Consider the following 17450-nt stretch of genomic DNA (forward strand, 5'->3'; position numbering starts at 1 on the left):
GTCGTGGGCCTAACTTGACAAAACACCAGTGAAGGGAGCTACCCACTTGATAACCCTGGTGATATGCTCTCGCTTCCTATCCATAATATGGATTTTTTTTTTAAAAACAGGGCTTTTGAGGTGATGAAATCACTGCGCCCAGGCAGCAGTGGTTCGGCAAAAAGTAGTTCCGAGTATATCTGCTTAGAAAACTAAAATGTCTAAATCTTTATTTATTTATTTTCTCCACGTGGTAAATACAAAGGTCACAACATGTTTACAGGAACGTTGTGGAGTTGTATTTGACGTGTATTTCGTGACCGTTGGGAACTAGGCTACACTGGCACACCTACTTCCAGTGAATGACGCTAAGGTCGCTTTCACATATAGTTTTGGTGGACTCTGTGCGGTTCTGGTGGTGAAGTTGCAACATTGTTGCATTCTTCATTTGGTTCGCCTGCGTTCACATAGCAATCTGTCAGGCGCACCGAAGTTTGTGAACAATGTCACGCGGTCGAAAAGGGCGCTCGTCTATTGGACAGTGGAAATGTGTGTGTGGCTGCGAGCCCGTGTGTGTGTGTCTGTGTGTGGACTGCGAGCCCTCCAGATCAGCGGAGGCGAGTTTTGACGTGGCATTGATCCATTGTTCTATTGAAGCTCATTACCACCATCCTCTCGCTGAACAACTTGTACACCACGTTGTTTTTATGAGTGCCCACAAGTAGCTGTCTTCTGCCCATATGTGTAGGCGTGCTTGTTTTGTAGATAGATAGATAGATAGATAGATAGAGAGATAGAGATAGAGAGATAGATAGAGAGATAGAGAGATAGATAGATGCAGTGTGCTTGTTTTGCAGTGAATGCTGCGAGCAGTGGTAATAATAAGCACTTCCTATATTTGGTCCGCGTTTGGTCAGATGAAGCGAACCGAGACCTATGTTTTTGGTCGGACCAGAGTTTGTGTGTTTGGTCCGCGGACCGAGTTCGACGGGCATTCACACGAACCCGAAAAACCGGACTATCGAATTCTGGTCCGATAGTCCGGACCAAACAGCCCCTGTGTGAAAGCGACCTAAGATAGGCTAACGGTGCGGCTGTTCCCTAAGCCTAATGCATGCACAGGGAAGAAAATGGTATGCATCTGCTCGTCTAACTCCAGGGTAGATGGCAAATAAACAAATTTCCCAAAAAGTTGGCATGTTCCTTTAACCCATTCAGCACCAGAGGGCGCTGTTTACTGAGTGGTTGAAAGGCCAACACTTTCGAGCATAGGAATTAGGGGTGTAACAATGCGACCTCATAATGATACATTTTTATTACGATTATTCAGGCAACGATTCAATGCATCATGAAATCTCTTCATTTGACCACGATTCCATTCGATTCGATACATTTGATACATTTTCAATAAATGTTCTATCAGTTAATTCCCCCAAAAGATTTGAATACACAAATGTGGCTGGGGGAACTGATCACTCAGCATGAATGGACTATATGTCAATAAAAACAATACACATTTTTATTTATTCCGATTAATTTAGATTATAATCGTTCTAACATATTCAAATCGATGCATCGATTCTAACACATTAGAATCGATGCATTTCCATTAATCGATGCATTGTTACACCCCTAATAGGAATACGTGGCGGTGTTTGCAGGGCTAAAACTATATTATATATTATAGCTATGGATATAATACTATTGCCTATTTGACATCAAGCATCTATCGTTCAATATGTGAAAAAGAAATGTTTTTTTTATCCATACATTCCCGTTTTATACCGTGGTGAATATAAGTATAGTTTTAGAGTGGTCTAGGGCAGGGGTAGGCAACCCTAGGCACGCGTGCCTGCATAGGCACGCGGGGGCATTTGCATAGGTACAGGGGGCAGCACTAAAAAAAATTTAAAAAAGATTTTTTTTTTTTTTTTTGAAATATTATAGTGAACTATTTTGCACTGTTGTCGCATTTATCTTGTTGAAATCCTCCCACAGGTTCTTTTTACTTCCACATATTTAATTGAGACCCTTTATTTGTTTATTATTTCAATTTAGCTGGAAATACATTGCTACATCATTCAGTAACATTTGCAGAGCCTTATAACAAAAACATTATTACGGTCACCATTGTGACCAGTGGGATTAATCAACAAATTGTATTATTTATTTTTCTATTTCATTGAACATTGCACATGTTATAAAAGCCATTTTTTTACTCAAAATGTGAGTATTACCAAGTCAACTTGTGTTCTTAAAACAATGACAATAAACATAGTTTTATTAGGTTGAAATAATGTGGTTGTGTACTTATTTTTCTGTTAACTTATTATGGATTGAAAACTGAAAACCTTAATGCACAGTAACTGAACTCAATATTTTTAAGTTCTAGTAACTAATAATTTTCTTTTTACAGTGTAGTCTTGCGATCAATCAAAACTTATTTACACGATATACCTCACATTCACCCTCCATTCACATCCTGGTGTTCTCCATTAGGCCTGTAGGTGGAGCTATGACAGCACACGTACTCGGTGTGTGATGTGTCCAAAAATTAATGGGCAAATGTGAGTGAAATGGTCGCACTGTATGCAGCTGTTTGTCTGCATTGCATTCCCCCCCCCCCCCCCCCCCCCCCAACTCAGATTTAGGGTTGATACAACCATCATAATAATATTGTTAATAATAACAATAACAATAATGATGTAATAATGTAAAAATTATCATTAAAAAGACCTGATTATGAGAAGAAAAAAATTACGATGCATGGAATATTGTTGAGGCACACTAGTTACAACTATATTTCAAACAGGCACTCCATGTCAAAAAGGTTGCTGACCCCTGGTCTAGGGTAATTCCCAAAAGGCTGCGTAATAGCCATATGCGTGTATTCTACTAAAAGCGTTGTCGTTTCTTGACTGGACTAGCTACTATTCTCAAATCGAATCTAGATTATAGGTATTATGTTTCATCATGAATGCATGAAAGGGGGGGGGGTAGTTTTTTTATGCTTTGATCGTCACCAACGGAATACGTTACACAGTACATTACACACATACGCTCCGATCGCAATGAAGGAATTCTTGGATCAACGCAAGATTGATACCATATAGCCCTTACCTTGACTAGGATGTACCCCAAAAAGAATATTCCAATTATCTGATCCCCATTCCAAGTATTGATGTCGATCGTGTCGCCAACATAATCCACCAAAGAACATGAATCGGGAGTGTTTGATTCGTATCAATCCATGCGTTATAACCGCTCGTCATGCCCGACAAGGAAAAGTCCGCCCGGACCTATATAATCGACGCACACCACAATACACAGAGTTTCAAAGGATGTGTAATACCGGCCGCAACCTACCTATTGGACTTTTGCGATCTCAGACCCATTCCCAATGATAACACCAGGCTCCCTGGATGGATAATAATGAATGGACATATCAAATAAAAGAAATAACGGCCAAAACCCGACTATACTTGGGTCTGGCGCTGAACGTTCGGCGAGTTAACCCGACTATCATCGGGTCTGGCACGGAAAGTGTTAAGACCCATAACTTTCAGTTGTTTACATGTTCCATCTCAACCCTTTGGGTGCCGTTCACGTAGAACTACGTTTCTGTCGCCCGACGGTTGAGTGCCGGAAACGTAGATCTACGTTTTTATCACTGTATTTCTTTTATTCGCTATTGCCATTCATAATTCAGCGGGGCACCTTGTGCATACTGTTCTGAATGTGTCTGAGCTGGCAGACGGTCTTATACCGCCCTCTAACGCCTTCAGCCGCTATTGCACTCCATTAGAAACTGTGTAGTTTATTTTTTCTACCGAGCTGCGGCGTGGGGGCGGGTCCTAAACACGCCGGCAAAACACGCGCTTGTAGGGATGGCTTGGACAACTGACCCCACCCGGCCGTTCATGTGCAATGCCCAATAACGTCGGAGACAGGATCGCTGTGGATAACTGGAATGGCGATCAGATCATTTGAATTTTTTTTTGCATTACTTCAGAGACCAGGTAAGGACTCTACATCCAATCTTGCATTGATCTGATATTTCTTTCTCCCGCGATTGAAGCCGTCTGTGTGTGCTGTGTGTGGCTGTTTACCGTTGGGTGCAGGAGGGGAGGGGGGGGAGCGCCGCGCTTCAGGGCCCATTTCATGTATGCATGAGGAGACATAATAATGATAATCTAGCATTAATTTCAGGAAGATTCGATAATCAGGCGAAAAATGACAATGTGATAAGTGAATTACACAAAAACGCTATTATCAAGTCTTTTTCCTGGAATTACTCAGAAGCACCCAAACTATATTCATATTCAAAGACCGTATAAAACGGAAATGTACGGATGAAAAAATAATCCGTTTTTTGCACGTTGACTGGAAGCAACTCACTGACAATCGACGGCGTTATTAGACCCATAGCTATAATATAAAATATAGGTTTAGCTCTACAAACAAGGTGAGCAATTACATGGGGTTAATGGACGGCAAGGCCAGATGCACTTCCCGGAAGGGGCATGGCACTCAATGTGTTAAGACCTGAAACAGTCAGTTTAGATGTTCCATTTTTCATTTCTCTAGAGTCTAGGGCATTAGTGAGGAAGAGTTCTTACTAGCTGACAGTGTTGGATAGTCATTTATAATTTCTCTGTGGTGTTGGGAGTGTGGAGACTTGTTTATTGCAGTCAGCCATCTTTAAACTATGGAATGTGGAGTAAAGAGTAGTCCTGTGTTTTGTTCCCCAGCATCATCACCAACTCTACTTTGGTTTGAGGTGTTGCCTTAAGGCCGGGAACTGAATGTGGAACAGAGGGAACCATTCACACCCAAGCAGCCAGGGCTTTGGCTTCCTGAGGCTCTGCAGCAATATCTTGAGACTGATTTCAGATCAGTCACTGGGTCTCCTTAACAATCCCATTCATTAATGATCTGAAAGGGTGTGTGTGTGTGTCCAGGGCACATGTGACTCTGTGTTCAAAGACTATTGGAGGAAGCCTGCCAGTCTGTGTTTTAAAAGCAGCATGTTATTTATGAATACAGTACAACATAATGTTAACATTATTCACTATTTGAACTTTATTTTACTTTTTCTTCTTCAATATCAAGGAGTGTAAGGATACTTGCAGAAATGTGGGCAAACAAAGGCTTTAAAATGTTTTTGATTTGGAACCCTCCCAAAAGTCACATCCTTCCAAGTTTCACCTTGTTCGGAGGCTCGTTGCTGTGTATGAATGTCCGTTCTATATGCAGTAAACTTTCATTAATTTAACCTCAGAGAGACAGCCCCTTCTCAATCTAGCACCAATTCCTCCCCACGCACTGAAAGAGAGAGGGTGTGTGCATCTGTGTGTGTGTCAGGGTTTCCGTTAGAAAAAATTGTTGCCGGCCTCAGTGTCCGGTAGATTTCAATCTACCGGTCAAATGAGAAATTCCGGTCAGAGTTTATTGATCTTAAAAACAATTGATAGGCAGGCTATATAAAGAATGACATCCTCAAGGCATGTAGATTTATAATATTTTAACTTAAAACTAGGCTACTTTTGCGTATACAGTCATTATATTCCAAATAAAATAAGTCCCGAGACTCCGTGCTGCTGCTGCTGACTTTAAATCAAATAGGTGTCTGTGGGCAGTCGGCCCGACATTAAAGGGGAACTATCTTATAAATGGCCTTTTTGAGTGTTTAGCATTGTTTCCTAGCTATGTGAACTTATATTAATATGATCTATGTCTCTAATTCTCATATTGGCGCATTCTTCCAATTCTCCTCTCACAATATTCACCCTCACTGAACTGAGTCATCTGAAAATGTGATGATTTGTGATGTCAGAAAGACACCGCTGCATGATAATGGCGAGGTACATGATGAGCTGCACACAGTGGTTGGAGCCCAGCCTCAAAACGGCTCGAGATCTTGAGGTAGAAAAATGCTGTTTTGGAGGACTTGATTAGAAATACAAAACCATGAAGAAAAAAAAATAATATATTACAGAGGTGTTCCATAGACTCACAGGAATTGTGTAAAAGTGCCCAAATAGTGAAAGAAATAGTAAAATAGTTCCCCTTTAATAAACAGCAGTCTGTTATAATCACATTTTTATGAGCTAACGAATTCCGTTATATTGGACATTTGTATTAATTATATCAAGCGAAGAACTGAGAAATTTGGCAGAGAGAGACGGCAACATTATCGTGAGTTTGCGTGATGAATCTCCACCTCCCAACGACTTATTTGCGAGAGTATGCCGCTGCAGAACCAGAGATGCAGCTGTTTTCAGGCCCTATCTGGGGACCGCTCAGCAGCGCCCCCCACCCAACAGCCGAATTGCCAATGGCTGAATTAGAGTACTGCACTGTGCCGGCACTGCTGGTGGGTTCTGTGGCTCTGCAGCTGCACATGCACTCGCAAACCCAGCACTAAGCTCTCGCTGACAACGTCGTTGTCATTATTTTTAGACCTGCTTGGTGAAGCAACGATGAAACAAATGTAATAATTGTTTCGTTCATCCCATAGGCTATTTCATTTTAGCCTATTTTAATACAATTCAAATAATCAAATTGTGCTTAGAGGGAATTATTTTCACCGGACATTATGACCGGAGAGATTAAATATGTCGGACTTCAACAGATTTTGCCGGTCAAATACCGGTAATTACCGGCTTGGGGGGGGGGTAGGTCTTCTAGCTCTGGCTTGACGTTTGCGATACTATGAGGCTATGCTATTACAGGTCATCTCTCAGTGCAGCGTGGGCTGAACGAACAACATCCGGCCCTTTGCACAAGTTATATTTTGGGAAGGGGGTGAACTTGGGAGTTTTGAAAAAAGTTCTGCAGCGTTCCGTTAGTGGTTAAAGAAACATTGTATTCGTTTGGTACACTCGTTTGGTACACTGAACCGAAGGTCCTGTACCGAAACGGTTCGGTACGAACGTGTGTACCATTACACCCCTAATGTTAACTGAACTTAATATTCTTATTCTTAGTGTTGTAAATTATTCTTAGTGTTGTAAATGGTAAATGGTGCATTTATATAGCAGCTTTTATCCAAAGCGCTTTTACAATTTGTTTCTCACATTTTACCCATTCATGTCACACATTCACACACTGACCGTGGAGGCAGCCATGCAAGGTGCCAACCTGCTCATTGGGGAGCAATTAGGGGTTAAGTGTCTTGCTCAAGGACACTTTGACACGCTGCCCGGGAGGAGCGGGAATCGAACCGGGAACCTCTGGATTACCAGACAACTGCTATACCTCCTGAGCCAAAGGCCAGTTCCATACACACCCCAGGAGTGAGTTATTATTACATTAGATTAGACTACAGCAAAGAGTTCCACAGTACCAAAGTAAACTCAGGGGTGATTAGTCTACAGCAAAGGGTTCCACATAGTACCAAAGTAAACCCAGGGGTGATTAGTCTACAGCAAAGGGTTCCACACAGTACCAAAGTAAACCCAGGAGTGATTTATTAGTCAACACTCTACAGAATTTGTTTTATATCGCATTGCATTTTATTCCACCTTTTTATTTGACAGTTGTACATCCGTGGCCTATTTTTATTTCATAATTATATTATATTCTAGTATGCTTCTATTTTAACTTAGTTTACATTCCATAAAATTGTATTCCACCTGGTTATCATATTATCTGTCCGTTATTGTCTACAGAAAAGGGTTCCACACAGTACCAAAGTAAACCCAGGAGTGATGTTATTAGTCTACACTCTACAGAAAAGGGTTCCACAGTAACAAAGTAAACTCAGGGGTGATTAGTCTAGAGCAAAGGGTTCCACACAGTACCAAAGTAAACCCAGCGGTATCTAGGTGATGTCAAACCTTCACTTTACCATAACTTCACTAAAGACATGATGTCAAACCTTCACTTTACCATAACTTCACTAAAGACATGATGTCAAACCTTCACTTTACCATAACTTCACTAAAGACATGATGTCAAACCTTCACTTTACCATAACTTCACTAAAGACATGATGTCAAACCTTCACTTTAGCATAACTTCACTAAAGACATGATGTCAAACCTTCACTTTACCATAACTTCACTAAAGACACAATGTCAAACCTTCACTTTACTATAACTTCATTAAAGACATGATGTCAAGCCTTCACTTTACCATAACTTCACTAAAGACATGATGTCAAACCTTCACTTCATTACATGAAAGAAATGTTCTAGGGATGCTCGATATTGGCTTTTTTACCGATACCAATATACCGATATTGTCCAACTCTTAATTTATGCATACTTTTGACGATAAATAAAATCTGAATTTGTTCTTACTTGCTTGCCTGGGTAAATAAAGGTTATAGAAATGTTAAAAAAAAAAAAAAAAAAAATTAAACAGATACCGATATCACATTTTAATGCCAATATCGGTAGGCCGATAATATCGGACATCCCTAGTTTTGGCAATAGCCATTTTTTACTTTGATGTTTTCCCAGAAGGTGAAAAACAAAGCTAGGGGGCTGCTAGGACCCCTCCCTTACTTGATAGTAGGCCTTGATCTGCCTGATGAGAATAGAGAGGTTCTGGATGCGCAATGTGGAATCATTGTTCACTTTCTTATTGGTCCTCTGGACACTGGCCTTGGGATTTCTGTAGGAACAAAGAAAGACAGAGTTAACAAAGCATGTTGTAAAATGGGTGATCAAAACACATGTTGAGGACGTTTAAATAAGAGTAAAATACAAATTGATTGACAATTAGTTAATTAAAACCTCCTGGTGCCCTGTTCTGGGATTAAAGGAACACTCCCCACATTTTGGGAATATACTTATTTGCCAATAAAGGAATCTGAATCAGTTTTGAGATTGTTGGAAGCTGTATTTCTTCACCTGTGACGGAGCTAGGCTAGCTGCTCCCTACTGCTTCCAGTATTTGTGCTAAGCTAGGCTAGCTGCTCCCTACCGCTTCCAGTCCTTGTGCTAAGCTAGGCTAGCTGCTCCTTACTGCTCCCAGTCCTTGTACTAAGCTAGGCTAGCTGCTCCCTACTGCTGCCAGTCCTTGTGCTAAGCTAGGCTAGCTGCTCCCTACCGCTTCCAGTATTTGTGCTAAGCTAGGCTAGCTGCTCCCTACTGCTCCCAGTCCTTGTGCTAAGCTAGGCTAGCTGCTCCCTACTGCTCCCAGTCCTTGTGTTAAGCTAGCTGCCTATATATATATATAAATATAAATGAAACCCATTTAGATAATGTTCACATATCAGTGCCCACATTCAAATAAGAAATTTGTAAAATACATTATAAACTGAATGTGCAGACAGCAGCTATTTTAGGTTTAACTTTCACTTAGTTTTAACTTCACGTGAAGGAGAGAAAGAAGGCTCTAGAGATACGACACGTTACACAACGATAGCCCAGAGCAGTGAAAGCTCAACTGGAGAGGAGCTCAGAGGACCAGTCCAGACCGGCAACAGTATGTTTGACTGGAGAGGAGCTCAGAGGACCAGTCCAGACCAGCAACAGTATGTTTGACTGGAGAGGAGCTCACAGGACCAGTCCAGACCAGCAACAGTATGTTTGACTGGAGAGGAGCTCAGAGGACCAGTCCAGACCAGCAACAGCGGGGTGGGGGAAACTGTACAACTGTACAAGCAAAACTGTACATTGGAATATCGACAAAACCATACTTGGTTCCAAGAAGAGGGTCTCGTGTATTATTGGGTTAGGACATTTACTGTACATTGGAGGGGGTTGGGTTAGGACATTTACAGGGGCCAGTTTTGAATTGCAGTCTCTCATAGGTGCTCTTTGAGAGTGGTTTTGAAAGTGGGTAGTGATTCACATTCCTTTACAGCTTTGGGTAGGGCGTTCCACATTGATGTGGCATAATTGCGAAACGTGTTTAGTCCCTTGTTTGAGCCGAATCTGGGTTTAACATGATTTGTGGAGCTCCCTCTGGTGTTGTGGTCGTGGTATCCACTGACCTTTGGTAAGTATTTTGACATGTACATGGGTACCTTAGTCGTGTAGTGTATCTTGTAGACCAGGCCCATTGCAAGTTGCTGTACTCTGTCATCTACTCTAAGCCATCCTAGGTAGTCAAAGTGGGCAGGGGTGAGGTGGGTTCTAGGAGTAAGGTCAAGTAGTAGTCTGACCAGTTTTGTGATGTTTGTAATCTTGTTTTTTGGCGCCTTTGAGGTGCTTTGGTACCATGAGGTGCAAGCATAGTCGTAGTACCCTTGAATGAGTGCTCCTGCGTATTCTTGTTTACCAGAGAAGAGATCCGGTACAAGAATCTAGTTTGTTGGTTGACTTTTTTGATTACATTGGATGCCATTTTGTCACAGGAAAGATTTGCCTCTAGGATGGAACCTAGGTATGTAATTTCATCTTTCCTTGTGACCAGGGAGCGAAATTAACTTTTTGACTCACCGGCCATTATTATTATTATTTTATATAAAAAAATTTAATAAAATATATATATTATATAATCATACTTGTGATTGTGTTATCTGCGAGACATCGCCACCTCGCTGTCTGCAAACAGCTCCACTGTCTGTGTGTATACTCGAGTGGCCTCCAGCTTCAGCAAGGATTCTCCGGGGGTGCAGCTGGACCCTAAACGCTACATTCAGCATGCAAAAGGATTCTCCTGAGCTACAGCTGGACCCTATTCAGCAGCCCTCACTCATGCGATGTAAACCAGGGACTCGAATACGCATGTTGTTGTTGTAGGACATTGATGCCAGGAGCTATCTGTAGCTACTGCTGGATGGCGTTGGGACAACGCCTCAGTGAACTATTTAGTTTACTGCGACATTTCGTAGTGACTAGTTACCTAGCCAACAGAGGTATTATGCACTGGACTATTGCTGGAGGATTTGTTGATGTCTGGAGCTATCAGTAGCTAGCCGGCTGGATAACGTTACACAATGCCTCATGTATTAAACTAAGTGAATAGTTGACTGGGTCATTTTGTAACGGTAGCTAACGTTATCTCACGAAGGTCCCACACTGACTAGACTAACGTCACGGTGACTCGGAGGCAATAGCCTCTGTTTACATGCAGGCATACAGGGGTAGGAGCAGCAGCAGCAGTGCTAACTAACGTCACGGTCAGGGACCGAAATTAGAGAGCGCCACCCGCCATTTGCGCTCAGTTTTTACGTTTGGCGCCTCCCACTGAGACGTCTGAGCGCCGTGTGGCGCTCAATCAAATAGTCATGTGAAAACCGAAAATCATGATCAAATTCTTTAGCGGAGTTCTCACTCGCTGTCTCAGCAGACATGAAGCGCGCACCGCGCACTGCTGCTGCTACCCCCTCCCCACCTGTTTCTGTATGCTGCATGTAAACAGAGGCTATTGCCTCCGAGTCACCGTGACGTTAGTTAGCACTTAGCACTGCTGCTCCTACCCCTGTATGCCTGCATGTAAACAGAGGCTATTGCCTCACTGTGACGTTAGTCTAGTCAGTGTGGGACCTTCGTGAGATAACGTTAGCTACCGTTACAAAATGACCCAGTCAACTATTCACTTAGTTTAATACACGAGGCATTGTGTAACGTTATCCAGCCGGCTAGCTACGGATAGCTCCCGACATCAACAAATCCTCCAGCAATAGTCCAGTGCATAATACCTCCGTTGGCTAGGTAACTAGTCACTACGAAATGTCGCAGTAAACTAAATAGTTCACTGAGGCGTAGGCCTGCCACGATAACACATTTTGCTGGGCGATTAATTGCCCCCGAAAATATCGCGATAAGCGATATTATTGCGACCGGTTAGAGAATTTTTTTTTTGGAGAAATTTATTTCCCAAAACTTTTATTTTGAAGCCCACCGCTCCGTCTTTTCCGGTGTTTAAGACTTTTATTTTGAAGCCCACCGACCGGACCGGAAGTATTGTTGTGATTATCAGGTACTTTTTGGGTACCAGAAAAGTCACGTGAAACACTGCAGACCACTGAATAGAGACGCGTCTCTAGGATTTCATAATCATTATGTTTGCAGGAGGCACAAGTGCAATAAACAAAGGATACAGTCACTGTGTATTCTGCCTCATTTATTGATTAAACAAAACCGACATCAACACAATTTGCCACCGAGCGGAGAGTTTAGTCTCGCAAAAAGATCGCTGACTTGTTAAGGCTTGTTGTTAGGTTAGGTGCTAATGTTGTGCTAGCGTTTTAGCATGGCTATCGTACATAGCGTGATCAATATAACTCGCTATTGATTGTTTGTATGAGTAACGTTAATGCTAGTAGAATAGACACAACGTGAGGTAATCACCATCCATTTTAAACCGGTTATTACCTAATGCTAACGTTAGCAAATAGACGCGACTGGTAACGTTACAGCTTGTTAGCCTAATGCTCGTTAACGTAAGCATAGACAGCCTAGCTAACGTTAACGCTTGTAGAATAGACACAATGAGAGGTAACGTTAGCGTTAGCAGAATAGACACAACGAGGGTCTCGTTAATGTTGTTATTGATTGATTGATTGAAAACTGTGTTTACTCTGTTTGTATGAGTAACGTTAATGCTAGTAGAATAGACACAATGAGGGGTAACGTTAGCCCCACGGAGCTCCTGTGCTGTGCTCTGTAGTAAAGCCAGCGGCCCGCCTCCCAACACGGACAGTGACTGACAAGGGGCACTGGGTCCGCCTCATTAAAACAAACGCGCAAATAGCAATTAATCGCGCCCGTCAAAATCATTGCATTCATTTTAATTATCGCGGCAATTAATCGATTTATTGCTTATCGCGGCAGGCCTACTGAGGCGTTGTCCCAACGCCATCCAGCAGTAGCTACAGATAGCTCTTGGCATCAATGTCCTACAACATAACAACAACAACATGCGTATTCGAGTCCCTGGTTTACATCGCATGAGTGAGGGCTGCTGACTAGGGTCCAGGTGCAGCGCCGGAGAATTCTTTTGCATGCTGAATGTAGCGTTTAGGGTCCAGCTGCACCCCCGGAGAATCCTTGCTGGAGCTGGAGGCCACTCGAGTATACACACAGACAGTGGAGCTGTTTGCAGACAGCGAGGTGGCGATGTCTCGCAGATAACACAACCACAAGTATGATTATATAATATATATATTTTATTAAAAAAAAATATATATATAAAATAATAATAAAAAAGAAAAAAATTTATCAAAAAAAAGTTGGCGGGTAAGAAATATGCTTGGCGGGTAGATTCTTCCCATCTACCCGCCACTGGCCGGTGAGTTAAAAAGTAAATTTCGCTCCCTGGTCACGGTGACTCGGAGGCAATAGCCTCCGTTTACATGCAGGCATACAGGGGTAGGAGCAGCAGCAGCAGTGCTAACTAACGTCACGGTGACTCGGAGGCAATAGCCTCCGTTTACATGCAGGCATACAGGGGTAGGAGCAGCAGCAGCAGTGCTAACTAACGTCACGGTGACTCGGAGGCAATAGCCTCTGTTTACATGCAGGCATACAGAAACAGGTGGGGAGGGGGTAGCAGCAGCAGCAGCAGCAGCAGCAGCAGCAGCAGCAGTGCACGCTTCATGTCTGTGCTGAGACAGCGAGTGAGAACTCCGCTAAAGAATTGGATCATGATTTTCGGTTTTCACATGACTATTTGATTGCCCGCCACATGGCGCTCAGACGTCTCAGTGGGAGGCGCCAAACGTAAAAACTGAGCGCAAATGGCGGGTGGCGCTCTCTAGTTTCGGTCCCTGCTTGTGACAATATTGTCACCCACTCTAACTGAGAAGCTGTCGGTCTTGCTGAGTTTGTTATTTGATCAGAAGAGAATGGACTGTGTTTTACCCAGGTGTAATGATAGTTTGTTATCAGCGAGCCAGGTGCAGATTCTGCAGAGTTCTGAGCTGAGGGTTTTTTCAACCTGTAACTTGTTCTTGTCAGAGACCAGCAGGGCTGAGTCGTCCGCGAACAAGAACAAGTTGCAGTCAAAAGCTGACGACATGTCATTTGCATAAATTAGGAATAGTAGCGGTCCTAGTATGCTTCCTTGTGGAACACCACAGCTCACTGTGAGGGGGGGGGATGATAACGTCAGGCTGGATGGATGAAAATGAATGGATATAGCGAATAAAAGAAATATCGATTAAAACCCGAGATTTCTTGGGTTTGGCGCCCAGAGCCTGGCGAGTTAACCCGACTTATCTCGGGTTTGGCCTCCAAAGGGTTTTAATATCCATATACTACACTGTACTACAAAAGTACAATGTACAAAGGTAGTAGTATTAAAAATTAGGGATGCCCCGATCGATCGATCGGCCACCGATCGTTATCGGCCGATACTCAGTATAAATATGCAATCTGTGAATTCCGATAATGAGTCATATTCGCTGATAGCGGAAACCGATCAAGCGAAGCTCTTACTCGCTGTCTGTCTCAGACACACACTACCTGCAAACTGCCGCTGCTCCTCCTCCCTAGCCCTGCCCGCCCCCGTGTAGAGTTTGTAAACACTGAGGACTGAGAGGCGGCTCCTCTGCTCGAGTCTGTAGTGCATTCGACCTGCGCTAGCGTTAGCTACCTAGCTATCGTTACTGTTTAAACAAAATTACCCAGTCAACTATTCACGTTTAGTAGGCATTGTCTAACGGTATTTAGCCGGCTAGCTACCAATAGCTCCTGATATCAACAAATGATCCAGAAAGTCTAGTAGTCCATGTTCATACCTCCGTTAGCTTGCGTTAGCTTGCGTTAGCTGACGTTAGTTTACTGTTCAAAACGAAATGTCCCATTGAACTAAAGTTCTGTCTTAACGTCATCTAGCCGGCTAGCAGTAGCTACAGATAGCTCTTGATATCAATGTCTTATAACATTGATTTAATGCGTATTCGAGCTGAGGGCTTGCTGAATGTGAAATGACCAAAGCACAATAACGTTACCAATAGGGTCCCGCTGCAGCGCCGGAGAATCCTTTTTGGAGCTGGAGGCTACTAGAGTACACACAGACAGTGGAGCTGTTTGCAGATAGCGAGCATTTTGACTTGTTGCGTGGTGGCGATGTCTCGCAGATAATACAAGTACAAGTCTAATTATATAATATATATATTTTATAAAAAAATAAATAATAATAATTATATAAAATAATTTTTAATTTCTTTTTAATCAAAAACAATCGGTATCGGATCGGTATCGGCCGATATGGCTCACGACGATCGGTGATCGGTATCGGTGGCAAAAAACGTGATCGGGGCATCCCTATTAAAAATGCCACCCCTAAATACTACTCACTAAATATCATGACGTCAGAGAGCTGTGCAAATAGTGAAATACTTGCTTTTTATATATTCTCATTATTGACATGGACTGCACTTTTTTTCTAAGATTTAATTAAACTTGATTGTAAAAAAATAAAAATAAAAAAAAATCTTTTTTTACAAACTCATAAAATAAATTTGGGTCGCACAAGTCGGTCGGCAACCGGAACCAAACAATTGATTTTGCATGGCCCAACTGGAATGTAGAGCCGGTCAGCCTGTTCCCTTTACAGAACCTCAAGCTCCACGTTTGCTGCCTCAGGGTTTGGGGCTTCGGGGTCGAGTTTCACCACACGGTGATCCGAGTGAGCGGATGAAAAATAATTATACAACGGCATGCAAATTTCTCGATTCTGATTGGCTGAAACAGTCAACTTACACGTGGGTATTTGTACTAACCCCACGCTCTTGGTCCCATGACCCACCCACAAACGCATTACTATCACTCCGCCATGCAAGTTTTTAGAAGTGAAGCAAGATGGCGGACAAGCTGGACAGTAAACATTACGAAAGGATATGGATCAATAGGGTCATAAAGACTAAATGAAAAACGATTCTGTCACGGCGAATGTGGTAGTTGCTTAAACAATGTTGGATGATGTAATTGATGGGTCATGACATGAGTCGTGATAAAAATCGCGCAAATTCATTGATTGATTAATTGCACAAAAAAAAATTTACCTACAGGTGCGCTGTTTTAAGTGAGCGTGGACTATTGAATTGATTGCAAATTTTATTACTGTCCGCCTTGTTTCCAACTGGTTAAGTTTAGGCACTCTTTCGAAGTCGCTCTCTTTCGAAGTTGGTTAAGGTTAGAGTTTGTCTTTAGAGCAGGGCGATAGACCACCAGCCCTGATTCCAAACTCTAACCTTAACCAACTTCGAAAGAGAGCGACTTCGAAAGAGTGCCTAAACCAGTTGGAAACAAGGCGGACAGTAATAAAATGAGCAATCAATCAATTCAATAATCCACGCTCACTTAAAACAGCACACCTCCCAGCTGCTTCTATAGAAAGTAGGTTTAAAAAAAACTCTTATAGGGCAAAGAAAACTTTTGTTTTGTTGTTTTACCTACTTTCTATATAAGCATCTAAGAATGAAGTTCTATAGAAAGTAGGTTAAAAAAGATAAGAAAAGTTGGATGTGTTAGTTTGTTGGATGTCTAGTTGAAAGACAGTTGGATGTCTTAGTTTGTTGGATGTCTAGTTGAAAGACAGTTGGATGTCTTAGTTTGTTGGATGTCTAGTTGAAAGACAGTTGGATGTCTTAGTTTGTTGGATGCCTAGTTGAAAGACAGTTGGATGTCTTAGTTTGTTGGATGTCTTACTGAGAACAGTTGGATGCACTTCCGAGCTGCTTCCACATGGAGGCAACTTCTCTTTTTTTTTTTTTGGGAACAACTTTTTCTGGCGGATGCTTTTCTCAATAAATCTTCAATTAATGTGCGTTTATTGTATAGCAATAAGGTTGGATGAATGCGCCAGTTGTATAAGTAAGGGATAATGTATAGCTACGAGGTCATTGTCGCAAAATAATTGACCGACACGGAGTTTAAAATACCGAGCCGCTTCGGCGAGGTGTTTTAAACGTCAGTGAAGGTCAATTATTTTGCGACAATGACCGAGTAAAGCTATACATTATCCCGCTTATTACATGGCTAACTTACTAACAATATACCTAATTCATTTGACAAATCGCAGTTCTGTGGCTCTGTCAGCCCAAATAAAGTGATTATTATTATTATCGTGAGCAGCAGCCTCTGTTCTGGCTCCGCTGTGTTCAGGCTCCGCTCGTTGCTCCGCCCCCTGTCATCGCCGGCAGCACTGAAACAGTGTGTGTCAGTGGGCTTGATTGCGAACAGCTGCGCTCTGCGGTCATTATTGAAAAATCTGCGGTCATTATCGAAAAATAATGACCGCAGTCGGGGGGCTGTTGACCAATCACAAGCAAGCATTTCGGCGAATGTGAAAACGCCATGTAATAAAAGCCATTACACCACGTGCAGTCGTGGGTTGTGATAATTAGACCATGCCTAGGGGGGTCTAACGACCACCCCTAGGCATGGTCTAATTCTCACAACCCACTCCTGCGCGTGATGTAATGCTTAAATAACCTTAATGACCTTTCAACAGTCAACCAACATTTGTCCCCGTTTGTGAGAAACATTCGAGAGCGAGAGAAGAGAGCTGCAAAGCAAAAGAAGGATCTGACATGGACAACACACATAGACTCAGTCGTA

At 42.5% G+C, this 17450-nt stretch overlaps 1 protein-coding gene across 5 annotated transcripts in view; it reads right to left on the reverse strand.

Moving 5' to 3' along the window:
• The window catches only part of ccdc88ab (coiled-coil domain containing 88Ab), a gene marked incomplete at its 3' end in the record, with an annotated part of 286701 nt that overhangs the window by 210292 nt on the left and 58959 nt on the right, over window positions 1–17450 (reverse strand). For all 5 annotated transcript variants that reach the window (XR_014620009.1, XM_084320114.1, XM_084320115.1 and 2 more), the window contains exon 3: window positions 8493–8601. Coding sequence is in view for 4 of the 5 variants with exons in the window: in XM_084320114.1 (XP_084176240.1) it covers window positions 8493–8601 (109 nt within the window). The remainder of the gene's footprint in view (window positions 1–8492; window positions 8602–17450) is intronic.

This window comes from Notolepis coatsorum (genome assembly GCF_963971535.1).
Source record: "Notolepis coatsorum genome assembly, chromosome: 8".
In the NCBI taxonomy this organism is placed as follows: Eukaryota; Metazoa; Chordata; class Actinopteri; order Aulopiformes; family Paralepididae; genus Notolepis; species Notolepis coatsorum.